A 22,957-nucleotide genomic window follows, 5' to 3' on the forward strand; every position below is an offset into this window, starting at 1 on the left:
CAATTATCCACTTAGGATTTTCTCTGAGGTTTTAGTTTATCACAACAACGTTAAGTGAGTTGCCTGATTGACCTCAGCTGTGTAAACACACCAGTAAATGTGTGCCTGTTTCTGTCAAACAGTGATAAACCCAAGGAATCACATCTGTTTGACCATGTCCTTCCTCATCCTGACCTTGCCTTGTATTCCCTTTCCCCTCTCTCCCCCTCACGCTTACTCTGATTCTTGTTCTCTCTCTCATGATAGGGAACAGAAGAGGTTGACAGCTCCAATACTATGAACATGAAGATCTGGACTCACCATCTACTGCAGGATCTCATTCACTGGACCGACTCTGCCATGAAAACGCTACACATTTTCCACATGGAGAAAACGGGCCAGCAAGAACAACAAGAACTGTAGAGCAAAGAAAAACAAAACAAAACAAACACAGAGTGTGACCAATAGCCTTGTGCTCAAGTTCATTTTACTATATTGTGAAGCCTCTTTCACAATGAATATTTGGCCTTATCTAGAAATAAACATCTATAGCTTTACATAACAGAAATATACTCTGAAAAACATACAATCCCTGTATATGGTTAAACCCCTTTTGTGGAGTTTCTATTCAGTGGAATGCTATATTCCTATATGTATACCTTTTTGGAATGATTCAGCCCCTCCAGGACTAACCAAGCAAGTGCCCTTTACTGTAAGCAAGATAATTCCCAGTGCCTGAGCGCTTTTCTGGTCAAGCGACTTAAGGTGATTATTTCTATCTGACGACTTAATAGAGGATCTGCAGACTCATTGAAGTTTACACTAACTGATTGTGTTTAATGACTTTAAGGGCTTAGCTATGTGAGTGTTTTACAAAACTTATACTGGGCAGACAACAAATAGGCTTTTGTTCATATACATCATACTGATGGGATTATTAATTGTCAGATAAATGTGAAATTCATACACACCAGTAGTATGGGTCAGCATTTCAGCATTCAGCAGTGACTTTATTTTTATTTTTTGATCAATGACTGTAGTTTCTCTCAAAACAAACTTTACACAAAGACAAAGGGGGTCTAATCATAAAACAGAGAACACTATATGGTATATCTCTTGTTGTGACTAACTTTGTGTAATGCACTAACTGTTTTGATGTGGCAAAGTTAACTGTGAAGTTACCAAATAGCAGCAGTGCTGCATATAACATCAGCGTATTTATGTCAATCACTGTGACCTAATAGTAGCCTAACCATAATCCAGCGTAGTTGGACAAGCTGATAATATAGTCCCCTTTTACCATTTCAGCAATAGACTACACGCCAACAATACTGTAGCTCATGTGAAGTTACACACTATGATGATTGTTTCTGCACTGAATGTGATAGCTGATTTTGTCCGATCTTTACTGACTGAACTGAATGATAAATGTGATGTTACCAAAAACTGATGACTGTTACACTGTGTATTGATGACTGAGTCTGCATGTGTTGGTAAGCACAGCAACACATTTCTTCTCTCCCAACACACTGTTAAGAATGACACATTAGTATTTATGTAAAGTAGGCTAAACTCGAATGGAAATAAGATTGCATGTGAAGGTGAGGACTCTTATAGCTGCTTTGAGATTGTATAGAATTGTGAGTGTTTACAGTGCTTTGGTTGTGTAAATTATTAAGGATCAGTGGGCATACTCTAAAATAAAGCTAGTGTGCACTTGAGGAACTTCGTTGTCTTTGTGTTTGCTACACCCCTAAAATCACACTGCACTAACACAAAACACTGTCAGGCATCTGTTGGTTGTTCAGCCTGGCAATTGTTGGTCGGCAAATCAGCTGTAAGCCCCTATGCGAATTGTGTTTGACAACCCTAAGGTCAGCTTTTATGCAGAGGTATTCGACAAGGATTACAGTTTGATTTGTTGTTATGAACTAAACTGTTCTACTGCTCTAGGATAGTAATATATAATTCCTAATATTGACTTCTTTACCCCCATTTTACTAACCAGAAACCTTATCAAACCTGCACATGCGCACTCTGCTCTCTACCGGAGCGGTAGGTACTGTGGAAGCAACCCTAATGGCGGAGAACGTACGGTCGCCTTTTGACTACCGGGAGCCCCCGACCCTCGACAGCGACGGAGATGGCAGCAAGCCGCCGCCGCCTCGGGGGTGAGAGAAATGACCTTATTTGACCATCAAAGAGTTATATTTTCAGTAGTAAAAGGGGATCTGCTTACAGAACTACTATGTGTTTTATGGCTAGCATACCAGCCAATTTCTTGCGTCCGCGTGCATGTTGGAGTGAATAAAAGAGTGGCCGTGTGTAAAGGTTTTGTTTTTTCACGTTAGCGGACGAATCTTTGACGACCGTCTTAACATTCTCATTCCTCAAACAAACTTGAATGGTGCATATTTTCAAACTGAATGCAGGGTGTATCATTGACTATCTAGCTAGCTGTGTTGTGCTAGATAACCCAGTAGCTCTCCGTTTGTTTACGTAGCTAACAAGTTGGCTAGCGGTGTCTGACGAGCTAGCTTACAACTAGCTTGTTACGACGCTACATCACTAGCCAATTAGCTAACGTTAGCTTGCTAACTTGTAGGCTAGTTATCAAGTCTGATCAGTCAATTACCGGAACCTATCCCATTCATGAGCCATTTGAAGTAACATATATGCCGTTTCAACGAGAAAACAAAATGTTTGACATATTTTATATGCTGCATTTTGTCGAAATAATTTCATAACCTGCTACCTAGCTTTTCAGCTAACTTTAGCCTAATAGCTATTCAACCACGGACTGTTTGTGTTGGTCTGGATGATGCTGTATGTCCGCTATGTTTTCAACTTCGCGCCTATAATTTGCCATCCCTACATCTCAGTGTTGAGGGGTGAATTGCGTGTGCTGTAACGTTACATAATTTAACAGGATTGCTTGATGTCAGTATCCGAGGAAGCAACGTAGTTAACCTTAGCTGATATGATATTAACACTCCTCACGTTAATCGATACATATTCTGATGGACGGTCTTGATGACGGTATCTGATGTGTTTGCAATGCAGGCGGGTATGTGGCAGGAAGAGGAAGGGTACCCCGGTGAAAGTGTGTGACCGAGCGTACGTCACGGAGGACGAAGAGGAAAGCATGTCGGAACACAGTTACAGCCCAGGTAAGCTACAGGCCCACTCCCATCCAACGTCGGCCATGAAGGCATCACACAGCATCAGTAATTCACAATGATGCATTAATTTACAAATAGAATCATCAAGTTATCTTTTTGTCGCCCCCCCCCCCCCACCCCACCTCCCACACATCATAGTATATGAATACACCTTTGCTCAGAGAGTGAGACACAATAGCATAATATTTGTAACAGTGGTTCATCAGCTTTGTCTCCATTCCCTGCAGGTGATGGACAGTATCCAGAAGGGGCAGAAGATCGGTTGCCCCCACCTGGAAGCCCATACTACCTCGCTGACCCCTCACAGTTATGGTAAGGAGGGAGAGGAGGGTGCTTCTTGGAGCGTTTAACATCAGAATCTAGACCTCATGGTCAACACTGATCTCTGAATATGATGAATAGCTCTGTTCAGTTATTTATTTGTGGATTTGTTGCAGAATTATGTGCCTTGTCACTGAATTCTGCTCTTCAGCTGCATCTCCTATTTTTTTTCTTCAAAAGATTGTTTTTTTTTTCCTGCTGACTTTCTGACCAAGTCTCTCTCTCTGTCTCTGTCTCTCTCTCTCTCTCTCTCTCTCTCTCTCTCTCTCTCTCTCTCTCAGTGTGCCGGAACTGGGAGAGGAGGGGGCTAGCGGGGTGAGGGGGCCAGTGCTCTTCCACCCCCCACCCAACTGCAGAATCAGAGAGGTGCATTGTGGGAGCCAAGTGCGACTGGTTGTCATAGCAATTCGAGACATAGCCAAAGGCGAGGAGATCACAGTTGACTACAGTTTAACCGACTGGGGCGACAACACAATGGTGAGTCAGAATCACTGCATGTGGCTCTCAACTGATAGTTAATCTGAGAAGACTTTATCTGAAAAGGGATTATTTATGAATTGCTTAGGCTCTAATGGTGAAGGATGTGCACTATGACCCATGTTGAGATGAATCAAATGTCTTTGTTCTGAATGGTCCAGAGTTTCCATAGTTCGGTGTCTCCAAGAGGATTTGAATGCAGCTTCAACCCTGAAAACAATATCAAGAAGGTACTGCAGAGCCCTGTGCTTCTACTCTTAAATCCTCTCATCTGTAACTACTTGTAGGGATACACTGATGGTTTGGGTTTGGGCTACAGGTCAGCAAAACTAAACACATGTAAAATGGGCAATTATTACGATATGAGTGAGAGTTGGTAAAGGATATCACCACGGCTGTGATTTGGCTGCAGGTCATCACTGCTGTAGAGAGACTATCCTTTGTCAACCCCACAAACAGTAACTAAATTGTTTGACTACAACTAACTCGGCTCAGAGTGTGTTGTGAGGTGAAACTAGGAATCTAATTTTATCCTAGGAACACACTTCTCTGATGTCATACTAATTTTTTTTTTTTTCAATACAAAGGGAAGGATTTTGAATGGTTGAACTTGATCACTCAGCAGTGTCAACCTGTGACTTTTTAAGTGTAAACGTTTTTAAACGTAAACGTTTTTACTGGCAAAATGCAGTCTTTCCATGTGAGATAAAACTGGTTCTGTCCACTTGAGCCCCTCACATTTTCTTTATTTACTGATATTGTGTGCCTCTACATCCTGCAAAGTTATAGCTCCAAATCTTGAGTATTTCTATTGGAATTTTACTTTAGAAAACACTTGCCCAAATTTCAGAAGTGTCATGAAGCCATATTGACAATTTCAGCGTAAGATGCAAAGCTGTAGTCTGCCACCTTGTAGAGAGATCAAGGGCGTTTTCACACCAACATTTTTTTTTGGTTCTTTTGCATCAGTCAGAGTGTAACAATCACACTCGGGCGCGCAGCAAAATAATCGGTCCGAGACCCCCAAAAAGAGGTGGTCTTGATCCACATCATCTGGTGAACTCTGGTGCTGTCCCACTGGTGACAAAGCAACCCTGTTTAGTTGTAATGAATTAGGGGAGTTAAGAACACTGAATTGTGGGTAAAATTAGGTAAGTTTAATGTCCTGTTCACTTCCTAATCAAATTGCATGCAAGGAGGTACACTGCCCTACACTGGCATGCATTGGCATTTTCTGGGCACACAAGTGCATCATCAGATTATTAAAGCGATGGTTCGGAGTAATTTCACCCTAGGGTCCTTTGCACCATGACCCCGAGCCAAACACCCTCCCAGAACCTTTTTTCCCTTGGTCGAACCCTGGTCGAGTAGCGCTGTCAGAAACTAATGACGTTCTGCAGTTGTGATGGAACCAACTTTTATCTCGTAAATTACCCCACTAATAATGCCTTGAATGGTACGAAACTTCTGCAGTAGTACAGCTATGACCGTTAGTCTAATAACGAGGCATTAGAAAGTTTGTAAGTGCACCAGGAGTTTATTTAAATAAGACTTGCCTGATTATCTGCTACTGTACTGCTGCGTCGACGTTTCTTCAGTGATTTGGGAAAAGCCCATATGCATAAGGATGTAGATCCAGGAATGCACTAATATTTTGTTCGTAGTCCAGTTTGCAACAATTATTAGTTAACACTAAGTTGTAAACACTTCAGAAAAAAATATTAAAAACTGGATATACCAAAAAACGTTGATTGTAATCGCTTCCTGCAAGGAAGTGTTACTGTCCTGTCATTTTACTGTCCCCTCAGGACATGTCCAAACTGGGGGGAAATAAAATGTCGCTAAAAACAAGCTGCTGAAATGTCCATATGACTCACATGCTATGAGGCTGAACATTTAACAGAATGGAGATGAAATATTGCACATGTGCATATATAATAAGGAATGGTAATAATGATGGATAATCAGAAGAATGCTTATAGAGAATAATTATTCTAAGTCACCTTTTGGGGTGACCATACACCTCTAGAGAGAAAAAAAAATAGGGCTGCACAATTCATGGAGTTTTAATCGAAATTGCAGTTTGAAGTAAGGCATTTAGGTAATCACAAAGGCTACACAATTAATCGTGTAGCTCGGAACTCTGTCCCACTGGTTAATCTTTTCACATGTATGATTTCTATATTCATGACCACCTTGTGTGACAGACAGTGAAGCTCTCATAATAGTAGGGCTATGCTTCTCATGTACTTCATGACCACCTTGTGTGACAGACAGTGAAGCTCTCATAATAGGAGGGCTATGCTGTGATGTACTAAGCATGCTCACTCATAAGAAGTGGCCAGACTTAGGGATGGGCATAATTAATCGACGATCGATAGTTGATCATTAAGAATTTCGTCGATCACGTTAATTTGTTGTCGATAACTAATGCAGGTTGCACATAGTGTGTCTTGAAGCAATGAAATTAATTTCACTGTGTGGCAGCAATGAAACATTATACCACCTGGGGACTATATTTGACCCTATAGGCTACTCAGTTACCTACCAGTTTCCGTCTTGATTTATGAAGAGTTCACGGTGAAGTGTGCGGCGTGGGACCATTTTATCGTTTAAAAAACGATAACGTTAGTTCACTGCAAACACTGCGATGTAGGCTAATAGTTGCCTACCAGTAGCACTATCAGTGCACGAGCAATAGAAGACATTGTTTCGATTTAACTCAATGAAATAAGAGCTCTTCTTAATATTATATTGTCGGTTGGTTTAATACATTGTTGTCATTGAAAAGTCGTTGTCCTACACCATGGGTCTCCAACACGTTGCTCTCAAGCTCAGTTGCTTGCCGTCCCCTTCTGAGCTTGCCAGAGGCTGAAGCAGTAGGCCTAGGCAACTAGTACTACATTTAAACACAATTGTTCCACCGACTGGAGGCATTCCAGCCTATGAATTTAATAAAGTAAATCATGCAGTTCAAACTCAATTTAGGCTACGCAATAAGGTTTACATTACAGCACAGCGCACGTTTTGAATGAATGAAAGCGGCTGCCTTGTCTCAATAAACAGCCAGTGAAAATCCCGACTCTTTCAACTGCATGAAATGTAATAGTGAGCTATCAAATACCACCCAGATTTCAGTGCTCATCAGACCCAACATTGAGCAATATAATCAAACTGTCCAAAAGTAAATTAAATCCCAAACCAAACGGAAAATCTTCTGCTTTTGATAGCGGTAGCCTATATGCGCTCCAAACGAAACGCATGTCTCAATAAAACGCACGTAGAAATAAAGGCTTGCTCAATATATCCTACGCTTGCCCCAAAACAAGCCATGTGCTTTGCGCAGCCTAAGTAAATAAAAGGCCATAATTTCAGGATTTATGGTAGTTATTTTTTATGAGGCTTTGTTAAATAGCCTAATTAATTGTTATAGGCTAATCTCTCACCCTCTTTCTCGACTCCGTGCCTTGGATAGTTTTGAGTTACATTTTGACAAAACCTGTCAGATCTAAGCATTATGTTTTTGGTTAAGTTATTGTTTAACAAGATTCTTTTTTATAATTTATTATTTTGGAACAAACGAGGGTCTCTGTTTAATCTAAACACGGCTCACATTCCGCTGCTTTAGAGCACCGCAGCGCTTAATATCTTCAAGTTTAGCCTAACCGAATATCCAGTTTAACTGCCAAGTTATTCTTCTTGTGATAAAGATCTCATCAAGGAAAAACACACTGTATTTTTGTATTTTCATTGCATTTTTAAATTTATAAAAAGTTAAATAAATAATGATTTTTAATATAGGCCTACAAATATTAATGATTAATCGATAGTTGATCGTTAATTCTCTCGACGATCGACTAAGAAAATGTAATCGAATGCCCATCCCTAGCCCGAATTTCCAACACGAAATTTGGAATATTGAACTGAAGCCAGGGTGCGATTTGTAGGGGGGGATGGTTCGGGAACCTCTGGTTTTCCTATCCCTACCTCTGCTATATTATTTTTATCCCCGGTGGGGACAAGGATTTTCTCCCCTTGATAGCGATGAATGCAACTTAACTGCTAGCCTACTTAAACTCTTGAAATCTAACGATCTTCAGTGTCAGTACATCGGAGTAGGCTATTCAGTAGCCTTCTGGCAGACGGCGCATATTTCTGAACGTCATCGAACACAAAAACATTGTAACATTTTAGTGCGGGGGAACTTCCGCAGGGAAAACAGCGCTGAACCAAACATGAAACGCGTTCAGAGCAGCATATCGTCTTACTTTAAACCCCTGTAGTTTGCGGATGACGAACGAGAAAGCACTCGTTTGATAAATCAGCCAGTACCTAGGCTAGGCCTAGTAGACAAATAACTTACAGAAATAATCTGTAGGCCTACAGCAAAAACGAATGTTGGTGGATATTTAAACTATCTAGCGGGTGTTTTAACAGCTGCAAGAAATAGAAGCTTCATGGTATGGCCCATATGTTCTGCTTCGTAAATTATTTTCATAAAACTTCAAGTTGCCCTATAACTTCACACTCCAAACTCTTCACTGCACTGTAGCCAATTAACTGACAGTATGATAGTAAGCTATTTATTTTCTGTAGGCTTCAATAAACACATTTTTTTTTTCAACTTTTACAATATTACGCACTTGGCTACTGAACGCAAATCTGCAGGAGAGAGAGTGCACGCAGCCTACGCAGCGTGTAGTGCAATGTGTAGGCTATTTGTATACCAACTAACACTGTTAGCCAATTCCCTAACTTAAGACTTCAGTGTCATCATATACAACATTTTACATAACAAATACAGAAAGGATGGAGGAGAAAGGTAGGAAAGGTAGAGGAGTCATTTCAGATGGGTCAAGAACAAGGTGAATTTGTATGCTTGTCAAAACGTAGTCCAACACTGCATTAGAGGAGCTGAGCACACTCGCTGTTTAAAGTCATACACAACGGTAAACTAAAACTAAGCTAAAGGTAAATGTTACAAAGTTGGCAAAATTAATATAGGTGATTATTAGCCATGAAATTACTAGGCTATGAATCGTTCGTTCATTTTTTTTTGGGGGGGGGGGGTTACAAACATATTCAAAATCATCCCCCCCTCTGGTTTTTACACAAATCGCACCCTGACTGAAGCTATTATATATATATATATATAAATATAATAAAGTATATCGCATATTATATATATAAAAGTATATCGCAAATCAAACCTCCATTGCAATAACTTTTAGAAAAATCGCAATAGAGTCCCGAAGTGTGTCGTAGCGTTTCCATGACGGCAGAATCATTGAATCTAAACAAACTTTCGGAGTGGCATAAATAGCATTGAACATGTGGCATCATTTCTAGCTAATCAAAATAAATATATTGATTTAAACGTGTTTTACCTGCTAGGCAGCAGCTTAACCACATAACACGGATTCCCTGGCAGGTGTAATAGAAAGAAACAAAATTCCAGTGGATATTTCACGTTCACATTTTTTGCCAAAAAAATAAAGCCAAAACACGTCCGTGAATTTAAGGATTTTAACCGCATGCTGTGAAGTTACATGCAGGTCTCTTTTACGGAGGAAACCCATGCTAAAATAAAATTCTGTAGTCACAAATTTAATTGTGTTGGTATGAATATATGTTGTAGTATGTAAATTTCCTACAGTGTAAAAAAATATACTAACATCTTAGAAACGCTACGTCATGGCTTCGGTACTCTATTATATTTTTTTCCTGAAATTGTGCAGCCCCAAAAAAATAAGACCTCTTAAGTACATTTGTCAAAACTTGGTTCACATGCCAAAGATATTTAGTATTCTGTCCTAAAAGTATAAAAGTAAAGCAAACATATTCATGTTTAAAAAGCTCCATTTGAAGAATTTTGATATATTTTCTATAAAAAAAAAATGACACTTATCAATAACCAGAATAGTTGGGTGATTCATTGAGTATTCAACAATTAATTTGACAACTAATTAATTAATAGTTGCAGCCCTCACTTAAATATTAACTTTCATGATTTTCATCTAACCCAGTCAATTGTTGGCTGACCGTTAATCACTGTAAAGGCCATGTCTTGGAGAAATTATCAAGTATAAGTATATATACTGTTTTGATCCCGTGAGGGAAATTTGGTCTCTGCATTTATCCCAATCCGTGAATTAATGAAACACACTTAGCACACAGTGATCACACACTAATCCCGGCGCAGTGAGCTGCCTGCAACAACAGCGGCGCTCGGGGAGCAGTGAGGGGTTAGTTGCCTTGCCCAAGGGCACTTCAGCCGTGCCTACTGGTCGGGGTTCGAACTGGCAACCCTCCGGTTACAAGTCCAAAACCCACCAGTACGCTGCTGTAATCACAGGAGCCATATCAGCTTGGGCAAAATAAACAAATAAATAATAATCAATTTTCTGTGAGACGTTTTCTTTTCCCGGCTGTGTAGCTCAGTGTCTGATAACCTTCCCTCCGGAGGTGTGTGTGTGTGTTTCCGCTTCATTTTTGGGGATTTTGCAACATAATGTTTATAAACTGCATGGTTGTTTACTTAAATATCTCTCCTCTTGGTTGTAGAATGTACTGGTATATGAGCATTGGTGAAAACTCAGACACTTGTGTGACACTATTCAGGGTCCGTTTTCAACCTATAGATGCCAGATGCACCGATGGCAATTTTATTGGCCAATTGAGCCGAACTACTTAATCTCTCACAAACAGATCTCAAAAAAAGTCCTCCAGATTACTGTAGCTTTTTCAAAAAGTTAAATGTAACTGAAATTGAATTGGCGTATACTGTGAATAGAAAATAGGTGGAACATTTATGTTTAATACTGAATTTGATCTATATCAAATGTTTTCTAAGTTTTCTTTTTAAAGCATTTCAAAGAATAGTGCATGAAGTTACTATATATATATATATATATATATATATATATATATTTGTTTAATAAGCCACCATCTAAAAAGGTTGATTTGACAGTAGTCTTTCATGAATGCAGCTTTGTTACACCTGGACTCACTCAGTTCAATTATTGCGGCAGGTTTCAGCTGATAAAACGTCTTAACGTGTCAAACGTTGGCCGATCAGTGCGTGCATCTTTATTTTCACATGACTATACTGACCAATATAGTCTGCTCCAGTCGATTGAGACGATGTATGTAAAAAATGAACACACGAGATGTGGTGAGCTTTTAGGAAACATTTTCACACCATTGTTCGATGATATTGACCCTAACAAACAATAATTTGTATATTTATTCCTCATGATGCATGCTTTAAGTAATGGAACTTCATAAGGGACTTTAACCCCTACCCCCTCTGATGGTGAGGAGCCTCAACATCAACAACCTCATCAAATGTCTGCTGACATTTTTCATTCTGTCCTTGAAAATGACACAGCGGTTAGTCATGTAATGCTCTCATGTGTTTTCTACAGGAGGAAGAGTCTGGTCCACTACCACTCTCTCTGACTGTCTCAGACTACCTCACCCCGTCGTGGTCGCTCTCGCCCTCCTCTTCCCCTCTGTCTCACTCTGAGGCCAGTGACTCAGACCGTGAGGACGAAGAGGAGGAGGAAGAGGAGGACGATGATGAAGACGAGGAAGAAGAGGAAGACCTGGAGGAGTTGCGGGGCCGCATGATGCGCCGGCGCAAGAAGCGCAAGACCTCTGCTTCCACTGCGACCACTCCTGCCGCACCCGCTGCCACTGCATCGTCCTCGGCGACCAAAAAGAAGGCGTCTGCCGGCCGGCCGCCTGCAGCTCACCGTGGCCCCTCCCTCTCCTTCTCTCGGTCCGCGTCCAGCTCTGCGTCACCCTCCACGGCCACCACGGCCTTCCAGGCCCCCCTGGCGCCACCGCCCACCACCAACATCAACAACAACATAAACATCAACATTGGGCACCGTGGCAGCCTCGCTAGCGCCCCCCGCAGGCAGCACTGCGCCTACTGCGGCCGCCACTTCCGCTCGCTGGCGCGGCACCTGGAGAAGTACCACGCCCAGCAGCCCGAGGTGCGCGCCGCCATGGAGCTGGCTCACATGCGTGCCCACAGCGCGGCTGCTGCCGCCGGCGGACCGCACGCTTCCTCCTCCTCCACTTCCTCCGCCGCCCAGTCCTCTGCTTCCGCCACTCACTCCACTTTCGCCTCCCCGCAGCCCTCGTCCTCCTCGGCCGCCACTGCCCCGACCTCCTTGTTCTCCCGGGAGAACGCTCAAGGTCCTGGGGCAGTGTCATTCTCCCTGTCGCTGTCCCAGCCCTCCAGGAAGACCCCGACGGCGGCACTGTCCCAGAGCCGCAAGAACACGGCCACCATGTCGCCACTCAACACGCAGCCCGGCAAGAGCCCACCTGTACCTGCCGCCACCGCTGCTGCAGCTACACGGCCTCCAGCCAAGAGAGGGCGCCGGCCAAAGAAGGAGAAGGAGGAGCAGCTGAAGCAGGAGGAGCTGGAGCGGGCCAAAGAGGAAGCGCCACCCACGCCCGGCCGGGAGGAGGAAGAGGAGGAGGAGGATGAGGAAGAGGTCGAGGAGGAGGAGGAAGATGAAGAGGAAGAGGAGGGAGAGGCCGAACTCAGCGATGGGCAGGAAGATGAGAGCATGGAGGAGAAGAATGGAGAGATGGCAAGGTGAGAAATATGGCACACTGGTGCAAACATGGGGAGCATTCCAAGTACACGGTTCAGTGACAAACCTGGGTAACTGACAGTAAAGGGCCGTTCACACCAGGAACAATAACTATAATGATAACAACAAAAGCAACAGTTTTAAATATGGCTGTAGTTACCGTAATATGAATGGCAATGTCCCCACCATATATAACAACATGAAGAACGATATCGTTGGCTTTCAGAGCGTTTTTAAGAACGATAAAAAGCTGACTGTCAGAATCCATTGAATTCAAATAAGTCAAGTTTATTTGTATAGCGCATTTCATACACAGAGGTCATTCAATTTGCTTTACATGAACAAAATCAAGCAGTAATAGCTAATAAAAGAATATAAGGGCAATAGTCAAAAAATAGTTTAAAAAGTAAAAAACAAAACAGAACACATTTTTAAGCAAAAAAAGGCAATAGTTTAGAAGTGTTAAAAAAGTAATAATTAAAAGACATAAAACATAAAATGATTATTCAGTGATACTAGTCAAAAACCTAGTGAGCAGTAGAGGGTGACAATTTTTCGGTATTCCCACGGGAGTCCCACGGTATGCGAGTACATTTCACTGTTGGTAAAGTGATAGGGATGGGATAGAGTATAGAAATCAACAGGGGTGGGCGGGAGCTGGATGGAGCCAGAGATTAAATAAAAAAATTACTCTACAATGCGGTGAGTGAGTGCGCCTATCAACAATCAAAACATGTCTAGCTTTACTCAACACATTAACACAGTGTAGTTGTCAAGTTGTATGGATAACTGTTCAAAGTCGATCTTAATAACCCTCTTCACCTCGACCATCTGATGGTTGTACTGTGTTCATAGCTAGCTGTTTACTTACAATAAGTGGCAGCGACTTCTAAAACATGTAAATAGTAATTTGAGTGTGAGAAGATTAATGAAATTGTCTAGGCCTGCAGGCAGGTAATGCATGTATAGTGTAGCCTAAATTTCTGAGGGCAACCTCAGTGATTTGACCGCGATTAACGAGTCTTAACTTTAGATAACACAGGTAATGAAACGGGAGCGGGACAGGATTCAGGATTTTGCAGGACAGGGTTTTTTTTGGGGGGGGGGGGGGCGTGGTGTGTGTGCACTGGGAAGGATCTAGATTTAACGGGTTTTTTAGCGGACTACAAGGACAGTTGTTGCTGTTGAAATATTGTATATGGTAGGAGACATTTCATTGCCCTTTTCAGTTAACAAAGAAATGGCAAAGCATGAGAAACAGAATTTGCAGATATTTTAACATGGTAATGCTACAAAAAATGTCATCTCACCTGTCTACAAATAGTAAGAATTTGCTTATAATATTTAATTATAAGTAATATTTATGTTGAATATGTAAATATTTGCCTATGCCACAGGTTAGAACAGACATTTATTGACATTGCTAGCAAGGTTTTGGCCGTGTGTGTCCGTGTCCTTGCCTCTGTGGAGTAAGCTACCTAAACGTGAGATGGATATTGTAGGGTTGGGGTGTTGAACTACGGTGCATCATGATCACCAGTGCAGTCACGTCAGTAGCATTGTGTATCGAACAATAAGCCAAGCATTTGACACCAGTGCTTTAAGAGAACCTGACATTGAAAAATGTCCTGGTCACATTTCACACGCATCAGGTAACACTTAAACAGCTTGTAACATTGAAGTATGTGATATTAAGAATGGCTAGTTAATTTACCCAATTTATATATGTATAAAATATATATGCATTTGATGCCTTTCTAATAGAATGAAATCAAAATGCAGATGGTTTGTTTCATGCAGGTTTTTTGACTGCACAACATACTCACTGACATCATGACCTTAGTGGTTCACAAATTTCAATAATTACATTTACATTGTTTTTATTCCTTTGGCAGATGTTTTTATACATAGCGACTTACATATGTCAGTTATATTACAAGGTTCATTGTCCCCACAGCAACTCTGGGTTAAGTGCCTTGCTCAAGGGCACAAGCTGGAAATTGAACCCATGACTTTTCAGGCTACTGCATGCTAGCCCAGCTCCTTAGCCACTATGCTACCACCGCCCGTGTAGGCTAATTTTGTTATGTTGAATCATATTGCCATTTGTATTAACAAGTAGAATTTATGGAATATATTTGCCATTGTTTGTATATTGTACATTAATAGCAATACATTATGTGCACTAATGATTATTGTGACAAGGGATTAATTGGCTGAAACTATGTTTGTGTAGGTTTGCAATTTGCTGCTCAGAGGCACAGGAGCACTATCTGACCTCAGCAGAGTGGTCAACAGTGTTTCCTGGCAAATCTGTTTTTATTTACTGGGAATTAGTTTCCTCTTTTCACATTTGACCAACAGATGGCACAAGTGACTTAGTCATGACTTCTGTTTATTAGCTTTTTTTTTTTGTTGTTGTTGTTGTTGTTGTTGTTGTTGGTTGCTCAGTTAGTTGCCAACAGAGAAATGGCCGGTGTCTCATACATGGCTTAAGACTAATCCCTCTGGTAGCTTTTTCTCCATGGTGATCTGCATTGAAGTACTTATTTTAGTCAAAGACCAGGCCAACTCCATGCACATTAAACTGGTCCAAACTGTTATTTATTGGCTGTGCAGTTAGCTACATAGCTGTTAACTCTGTGGACCTCTGGTATTTTTTATATTGTTTATCAGTTCTCAGGCATTAGGCGTGGGCCAGGTGGTTTAAGATCTAGAAATGTTGCTTGCTTTAAACCCTGTAGTTGTAAACTGAGAGCGGCTCTTGTATTGGGCTAGAAGTGCACACGTGAAAGATAGGGGTCTCGAGGGCTGGTGGCTAATGCAAGGCCCAGGGCTTTTAGGCGGTGATCACGTTTCTGACCGTCAGCCATACACGGCTCTATTCCTGGGGCTTCCTGTCATACTCACAGGGTTTGGTTACATGCTTTTATTGACCAGTTAATTGACCAAGTAAAAGATGCAGGTTGGCATTTCAGGGCCTTCACGGACTAAGTTTAGTGATATGTCAGTAAAAGTATGAATTTTGGAGACTGCAGACTACAGGATTTGCAGTCATGTTGATATGTTTCCCTCTTTCCCATGCTTTCCCCAAATCGTGCAGGCCTACCTCCCTTTTCTGCTTTCTCCATTCATTCTTCATCCTCTGTGTGTTCAGCCCCCCCTTTCCCCTTCAGCATTATTTCATCATCTAATAGGGGTGGCACGGTTCATGAAACCGTTCGGTTCGGTTCGGGGCATGTGTGCATCGTACGGTTTTGACGGTTCATGTCTTGCGTAATGTAGCCTCATGCCCATATGTGACCTCAGACAGTATTTTTTCTCTTTCGCAGAGGTGTGGCTAATCGGGAGCGTCGGGAGGGTGGGCAGGTCTGAATATCGTGAGCTTAAATATAGTTTCTCAAGTTCATTTGCGGCGCCCTCACGGCACTTAAGCAGCTTAGGCTGTGCGGTCGCAGCCCCTTACTCAGTTTCCCGAAGTAACATTAACAAAGTAGCCCTCACAAAAACAATTTGGAAATCGCAACCAAGTCTATATTTGCAATAGCTAAGGGGAGTAGGAGGCTATATGAGCTGCCCCTCCGCTCCTGCGTTCAGGGGAGATGTGTAGTAGGCTGATAATAATTTATTTTACTGTAAGGTAATAAACTCATATCTCAAATAAAATATCATTAAAATGTGTTTTGGGTATTCTTATCACATGGACGATCTAACGCTCAGTTTCTGTGAGCAAATAGCCCTGTTGAGAGGAACTAGAATGACTGGAGAGAAAGTGCACATTCACAGGGCTTGTCTATGTTATGTGGTAGCCTAGAAGCTATCTTGCATAGCTCAGCTACGCTATGTGTAGAAATAAAATATTCCATAATATTTCATTCAATCTTAGTTTGCTAAAAAGGCACAAAAATTCCTGTAGATGGCAATAATGCATCCTACTTTTTTGCCAAATAAATGAAAAGCATGTTGAAATCATCAATGTCTTCACTCTTGCTGTATCAAAATCTCACCTTTCCTCAGAGATGGTCTCAATGATGCTTAAAGTCAAGTCTTTCAGTTTGTGCATGATTACATGATATAACTATACTAATACTGTAGCCTAAATGGTGGATAATTAAGCTATGCATCAAATGCTGAAGTATGGTATTTCTGAAGTGTTAAAGATTAAAAGAAATGTGAAAGAAGTGATACGAACTGGACCGTGGGTTTTGTGAACCGTGCCACCCCTATCATCTAACCTCCTCCATCGCTTCCGTTTTGTCTTGTCTTTATCCCCCCAAACTCACACACTTTCTTTTTTTTTTCTATTTTTTTTATTATTATTCTTCCTGGAATCTCTGGAATTGTTGATGGAGAACAGTCTGATGTAGTTCCTATGCATCTATTGTAAAGCACTTTTTGTGTACCATTTTAAATGTACCATATAAATGACCTATAAATACCTATACCCCCCCCTTCTCAGGCCTCACCGGACCCACATGCCCCCCCTGCTGTCGTCCCTGTCATGCCTGGTGCTGTACCTGCGTCGGCAGCAGCACTCGGCCTTCCTGTCTCTGTCGCGCTCTCCCGGCTCTGCCGAGGCCTGGCGCCTGCTGTGTCACTCCAGCCTGGCGCTGCTCATCCTCTACAACCGCCACCGCGAGTGCGAGGTGGCCAAGCTCACCATTCAGGAGTACCGCAACCGCTTCACGCCGCCGCCACCCCCCATGGCCTCCTCGTCCGCCGCAAGCTCGGCCTCGGGCGCCACCACCAACGGCGCCTCCAGCAGCAACGGCACCGGCAGCACGTCCTCCGGGTCCGGCCCAGCGGCGGCCCACCCACTGGAGGTGGCGCTGTCGCCGTTCGAGCGGCACGTGCTGTGCCACCTGCCACGGGCGGGCGTGGTGGGCAAGCGGGGCCGCATGCAGCCGCTCATCCTGCCGCCGCACTCCGAGGCCTGTCTGGAGCTGCTGCTCAGCACCTGCGCACAGGTGGGCGTCGACCCGCAGAGCCCCTACGTGTTCTCGCGCCCGTACCACTCGCCAGCCACGCCACTGCGCGGCACCGATCTGCTGCGGGGCCTTGCCCGCTCTAGCGGTGCCAAGAATCCGGCCGCCCTGACCGCGCCACGCGCACGCCGACAGGTGAGGGCCATTAGTAATTACTCATCACTTGGGTAGAGAAAAGGGGTGGAGGAATGAATGATGGTTGTGTATGATGTGTGGGGGGGGGGGAGGGTCACCTATTTTGTGTTTTATTATGTCTCACCAATCACTTTTAAAATGTGTTTTTGTGATCGAGGTTGTACAGCGGTCTTATTTAATAAAAAAAAAAACCTTCTGTTACCATTGTGAAATTGTACTGATGATAATCTCCACCAGGTGGCGATCCTGACCCAGCTGCTGTTGCTGGAGGAAGGCGAGAGGAAGCGGCTGGAGGACTTCCTGCAGCGTGAGTACCATGTGACTCAGAGCTGCGCTCGGATTGGCCAGGACCCGGGGTTGATGGGCCGCGTGGGTCGCGTGGTGCTGTACGGGGAGAGAGACGGAGTCCTCTTCAGGGGGATGAGTCTCCAACAGATCTGCCTGGAACTCGATGGTAAGGGGGGGATGAGGGGGTAGAAGAAGAGAGAAGGAGGGATGGCTGGCTGTGTGATGGAGAAATGTGGGGGATGTTACAGATGTAGTCTGTGTTCAGTTATGGCTTCATGGAAGTTTGATGACATGTCTGCTCAACGGCCAATCAAGTGACACTCGTCACTCCCATGCTCCTGAAACATTGTGTTGATTGGCTCTGTGAATAGGAAATGAACAAACACCAGTTTTCTTAAAGCTTTTTCACCAAAGGGCCTGCTAGAGGACCACACCAAAAAAAAAAAAATGCTGTTTTGGATTAGACAAAAGTGTTTGGGATTAGAATTACGCACTCAAATTCAAGTAGTTTATTGTCCTGTACGGTTCACAGTACCTGTAAGTGAATGAATGTTGTACAGGGAATGAGTGAGACGTGTTGATAGGAGGAAGAAGAACTAGGAGATGCTGAAGTAGGATTCCACTCAGTGAGCTGGACCTCATAATGCCAAGCAGGCACTGCACACACATTTTCACACAATGTTAGCCCTGAATCCATTGAATCTGACAAAATATTTGACTCTGTGTAAGTCATAATATTGGATATGATCAATACAGTAATAATAATGTGTTCTCTCGAACTCTGCTCCCGTTCTCTCCCTTTCTGCCTATCTCTATTGTTTTCCATCCGGTGGCCCCTTTTTCCTTTTTTATCTCTTGCTAATCTTTCCCTTCTCCGTCACCACCCTGTTTTTGATCATTTTACATCTTTCACTTCCTTCTCTTTTTCTTTTTCTTTATTTTACCTCCATTCCATGTATTTCCACCGTCTCTCAGTGATGTCGGGGAATTCTGCCGACTCTTTCTCGGACGACTCGGACGTGGAGGCGGAGAAGGGCAAAGATCGGGTGGAGGTGGGGAAGAAGGGGGCAGCAGGGAACGGCGGCGCCAAGAAGAAAGGGGGCAAGGCGCACCCTTCCGCTGTGGTCACGCCCGCGGGGCACAAGAGGAGGGGCGCTCAGCCCAAATCAGGTGAGGAGCAGGCCGGTGTGTCGTAGGGGGTTCTCTGGGCAAGATGGCATGAATATAAATACAGTTTCGCCCATGAGTGACTTCATATACATGCTAAATTTCGGCGAAAAAATTTATCGCTAATACAAAACTTTTTCTTTTGTCTTGTGCTTGTATGTTGTGCCTGTATATTTCCAGGCAGAGGAAACCTATTGGTCAAATAAATATGTGATGAAAATGAAAATTTGGCCTTAATATATGTGCCGTATGTCATTATGTTAGTGTTTGTCCAGGTATGATATGGCGTTTTTCTGCATTTAATGGCATAACAAAGTCATAATTGCCAGATCTAATGACCAGAACTAGCGTTGCTGACACCTCTGAAACCAACCAGCCTTATTGCCTCCTCCATGTGTCTATGTGTCCATTCCAGGCAAGCGCGGCGTGCTAAAGCGGCCGTGGTCAGAAGCGGAGCGCGTGGCCGTGGAGACGCACCTGAAGCGCAACATCATGGAGCTGCGGGTGCCGGCGAAGGCGGACTGCGAGCGCTGCCTGCAGCTCTGCCCCCTGCTGGTGACCAACCAGCGCGACTGGCGCGCCATCAAGTTCTACTGCCACAACCGCATCCAGCTTCTCAAAAAGCAGGGCCGCCGCGAGGCCAATGGAGCCGCTATCTGCTAGCGTGCTGTGACCGGGGCTCGCGCATACACACACCCATTGTGTATGTGTGGCCATTCTTACACATTCACATGTGATGTTACATGCATAAATACAACACACACACAGATACACAGACCCGCACACACACACAGTACCATACTGCATTCATGCAAACATGTTGTACACATACTCGGTTACAAAGAAGATATAAATAATATATAGATGTACATTCGTTCTCTTACACAAACACACATACAAATCCAAACAAGCATGTATGTATGCATGTTTGTGTACCCACCTACACACACACATACATACATACATACATGTATACATACTCAAAGACTATGGCCCTTGCTCCGTTACCTGTCTTCTAGTGTTTTCCACATGGATATATTGATATTGGGCATGACTTAGTGTCACAGGAGGGAATCGCATAGTCAGGCATATTTAATGTCTACACACACACACACACACACACACACACACACTGTACACACCCATATATGTATATATATATATATACCAAGTCATATCCACAAAGAGACTTCTGATACACCAACACACACTCCCACTCACGGAGTGTGAGGGTCCATGAACTTACGTGTACAGAGACATTCCTCTAAGTGTGAACAGACTTTCTAGGAGAAGAGATTTGGGAGATCACACAGGTTCCCATTGCCGGGTGCGCGGGTGGACTCTTGATAAGTCCCATGTTCGCTCACCCTCAAAGCATGGGGACACTACTGGGACATGTTGGATGTCGACGAAAACAATAGGGATGGATGACCAGATATTGTTTTGTTTTTTTGGCTGTTTTTTTTTTTTTTATTATTATTATTATTGATGTTATTGATATCTTTTTTTTTTTTTAAAAGAAACTGAAAACAAGTTATTTCTTTATGAACAGCATTGTCTGTCCTGTGACGTAGTGCCTGTAGGAGTGTGCGCTAAACTGAATCGTTCCCCAGCGAGTTTGTGGACTGTATCTAGCAGTATTTAAAAATGTTTTGGGATCGTTCCTGTAAACGAGGCCCCTCAGCTCTTTCACCCGTTCCTTCTGGGCCTCTGCCTGTCCGTACACTATGGTCTGTTAGAAAGAGGCAAGGCACGCATACTTGAATTCATTTCATGCATCTATCCTACTTTTTTCTGGTTATGACGCTGCAGCATCAGACAGTCTTGTTTAGTCATAGTGTACATTTAATATCTTACTGGCAGATAAAAAGTTAGACATAGTAGTCGTACAGGTGTCTCTCTGTTGTGCTATGTTGTACATACTGTAAATATGGACTTATAAAAAGTACTACGTTTTGAAGACTTTGTTTAATTATATGGCATCAGACAGTTCTATCTGGTTTTACACAGTGCTGTTGAAAGACACATTTGAGACATTATCATTCTGATTTTATTTGTCTTTTCTGGTTATGGACAATACAAATCCACGATTATGAACGTGTCGTCTTACATAGTTTTGTCTTCAGAAGAAAGGTCATACATCACTTTGCACATCACTTTAATACACACAACAGGTTGTATACAAAAATGTCCAAAAATACAGAAAATGCTTCAAATGTGGTGAGTTGTAGCTTTCTTCCCCCCACCAAACAAATGTTGTACCCTGTATCTAACATGACCATACTGAGTGAAATGAATATGTTTTGCTTATTCACCAACAACGACACTGGTGCCATCAGCAGCAGTAATACTGCCCGTAACGGTGACTTTAGTTGCAACACAGTAACTGCAACAATAACAAAAGCACCCGCAACAAGTAAATTTGCAATTAAAATCACTGATCTTTGCCTCTCCGAATACCAATGGGCTTTGGGGCCGTCCCGCTACTATAGCTATCTGAGAAAGTTCTCTTAACTTCTTCATAGGACAAACCATAGATATTATAAATCTATAGATAGCGGATTGGGCTCCAGAATGTACGTAAATAGCACAGCCATCATAGTGGAGGAAACAATCACTGGATTCCAATGGGGAAACAGGTGTCTCTGATTGCCGGCAGCTATTGCCCATAGACACTAAGGTGTTTCCCCCCAGCAATATGGCGGCCGCCCGCCTTCACGTATGCCACCTAATGGAACTCAACAGACAATGCGGTATCTAGTTTTAGATCTATACCTATGGGACAAACCCTGCAATATGATAATTAAATTTTAATTTATTGTGCTTAAAGAGCACTAAAACATTACACATGTATCATGGCGCTTTACAGAGTGTAGACAATCAGAGAAAAAGAAAGGAAGAAAAGAAGGCCCATGGGTAACAGGGGCGAGGAAAAACTCCGAGAAACCTCGAGCAGATCCACAACTCAAGGGCCTGACCCATCTATCTGCCTAGGGTCAAATACAGGACAGTAAGGTCTGTATACATGACAAATGCATATGATAGTCAGGTGTCAGGTGTTTAAAAAGAGAGATGTAGAGTGGGATAGTATTACTGGAAATCAAAATGGTTAATATAATGGTAATAGTTAAGTAATCAGTGGTACTATATATTGTTACAGTATACCATAGTGAGAATAGGCAAGAGAGGGAGAGTTGAGAGAGGGGGGGGGGGGGGGTTGTACAGTGTGGCACATGAAAAGTCCATGACAGCACTAGTCTAGCACTGTCATGGACTTGATTCCCCTACAGTCTTTACAGGAAAAACACACCTGTGGGTTGAGAATTATGTGATCCCCCAATACACAGTTTTCACAGGTGTCCCCTTTCAATTCTCCCCTTCCAATAGATTAGCACAGCTACTCCTTCACAGGGGCAACCCCTGTGGAATATATGTGAAACGGAATAATTACCTATCGTCAAGTAGCGTTTCCCACTTCTCTGACACCATAAAAATGAATAAGATTGCTTCGATATTGTAGTTAGCACTGAATCAGCTGCAGCTATGATCAGAGAGGTAATGATCCAGAAGCAGGGAGGCAATAAGACACACCAGCAATGGTAGTATGTTCTCAAAAGGTTCAATTATTAAAAGAATCAACCAGTAGATATAGCAGGATGATTAGCCTTTGCATGTATCAGTATCATGCTTGACATTTGGGTGTCCGATGAGAGAACAATCATGCAGTTGCACATATCAGAATCATATAACACACCAATGAAAGTAACACATTTTGTAAGTAAATCTCGCTTACCTAAAGAGTTCCTAT

General features: G+C 42.8%; 1 protein-coding gene across 2 annotated transcripts; it reads left to right on the forward strand.

Moving 5' to 3' along the window:
* Window positions 1-2,048: 2,048 nt before the first annotated feature.
* Window positions 2,049-21,365, forward strand: LOC143127311 (uncharacterized). 2 transcript variants are annotated; one of them, XM_076288723.1, is made up of 10 exons: window positions 2,049-2,150; window positions 3,043-3,149; window positions 3,389-3,473; window positions 3,764-3,959; window positions 4,121-4,189; window positions 11,387-12,576; window positions 17,034-17,694; window positions 17,932-18,148; window positions 18,958-19,152; window positions 19,565-21,365. In XM_076288723.1, the coding sequence occupies exons 1-10, from the start codon at window positions 2,059-2,061 to the stop codon at window positions 19,810-19,812; spliced, it is 3,060 nt and encodes a 1,019-aa protein (XP_076144838.1). In that variant the 5' UTR covers window positions 2,049-2,058; the 3' UTR covers window positions 19,813-21,365. The 2 variants fall into 2 exon arrangements, with proteins under 2 accessions (XP_076144838.1, XP_076144839.1); XM_076288724.1 differs by lacking the exon at window positions 4,121-4,189.
* The last annotated feature ends 1,592 nt before the right edge of the window (window positions 21,366-22,957 follow it).

This window comes from Alosa pseudoharengus, unplaced genomic scaffold (assembly GCF_046254945.1).
Source record: "Alosa pseudoharengus isolate Yale_2024_CS ecotype anadromous, Long Island Sound unplaced genomic scaffold, YU_APseudo_1.1 YU_APseudo_1.1_scf_17, whole genome shotgun sequence".
Taxonomy (NCBI): Eukaryota; Metazoa; Chordata; class Actinopteri; order Clupeiformes; family Clupeidae; genus Alosa; species Alosa pseudoharengus.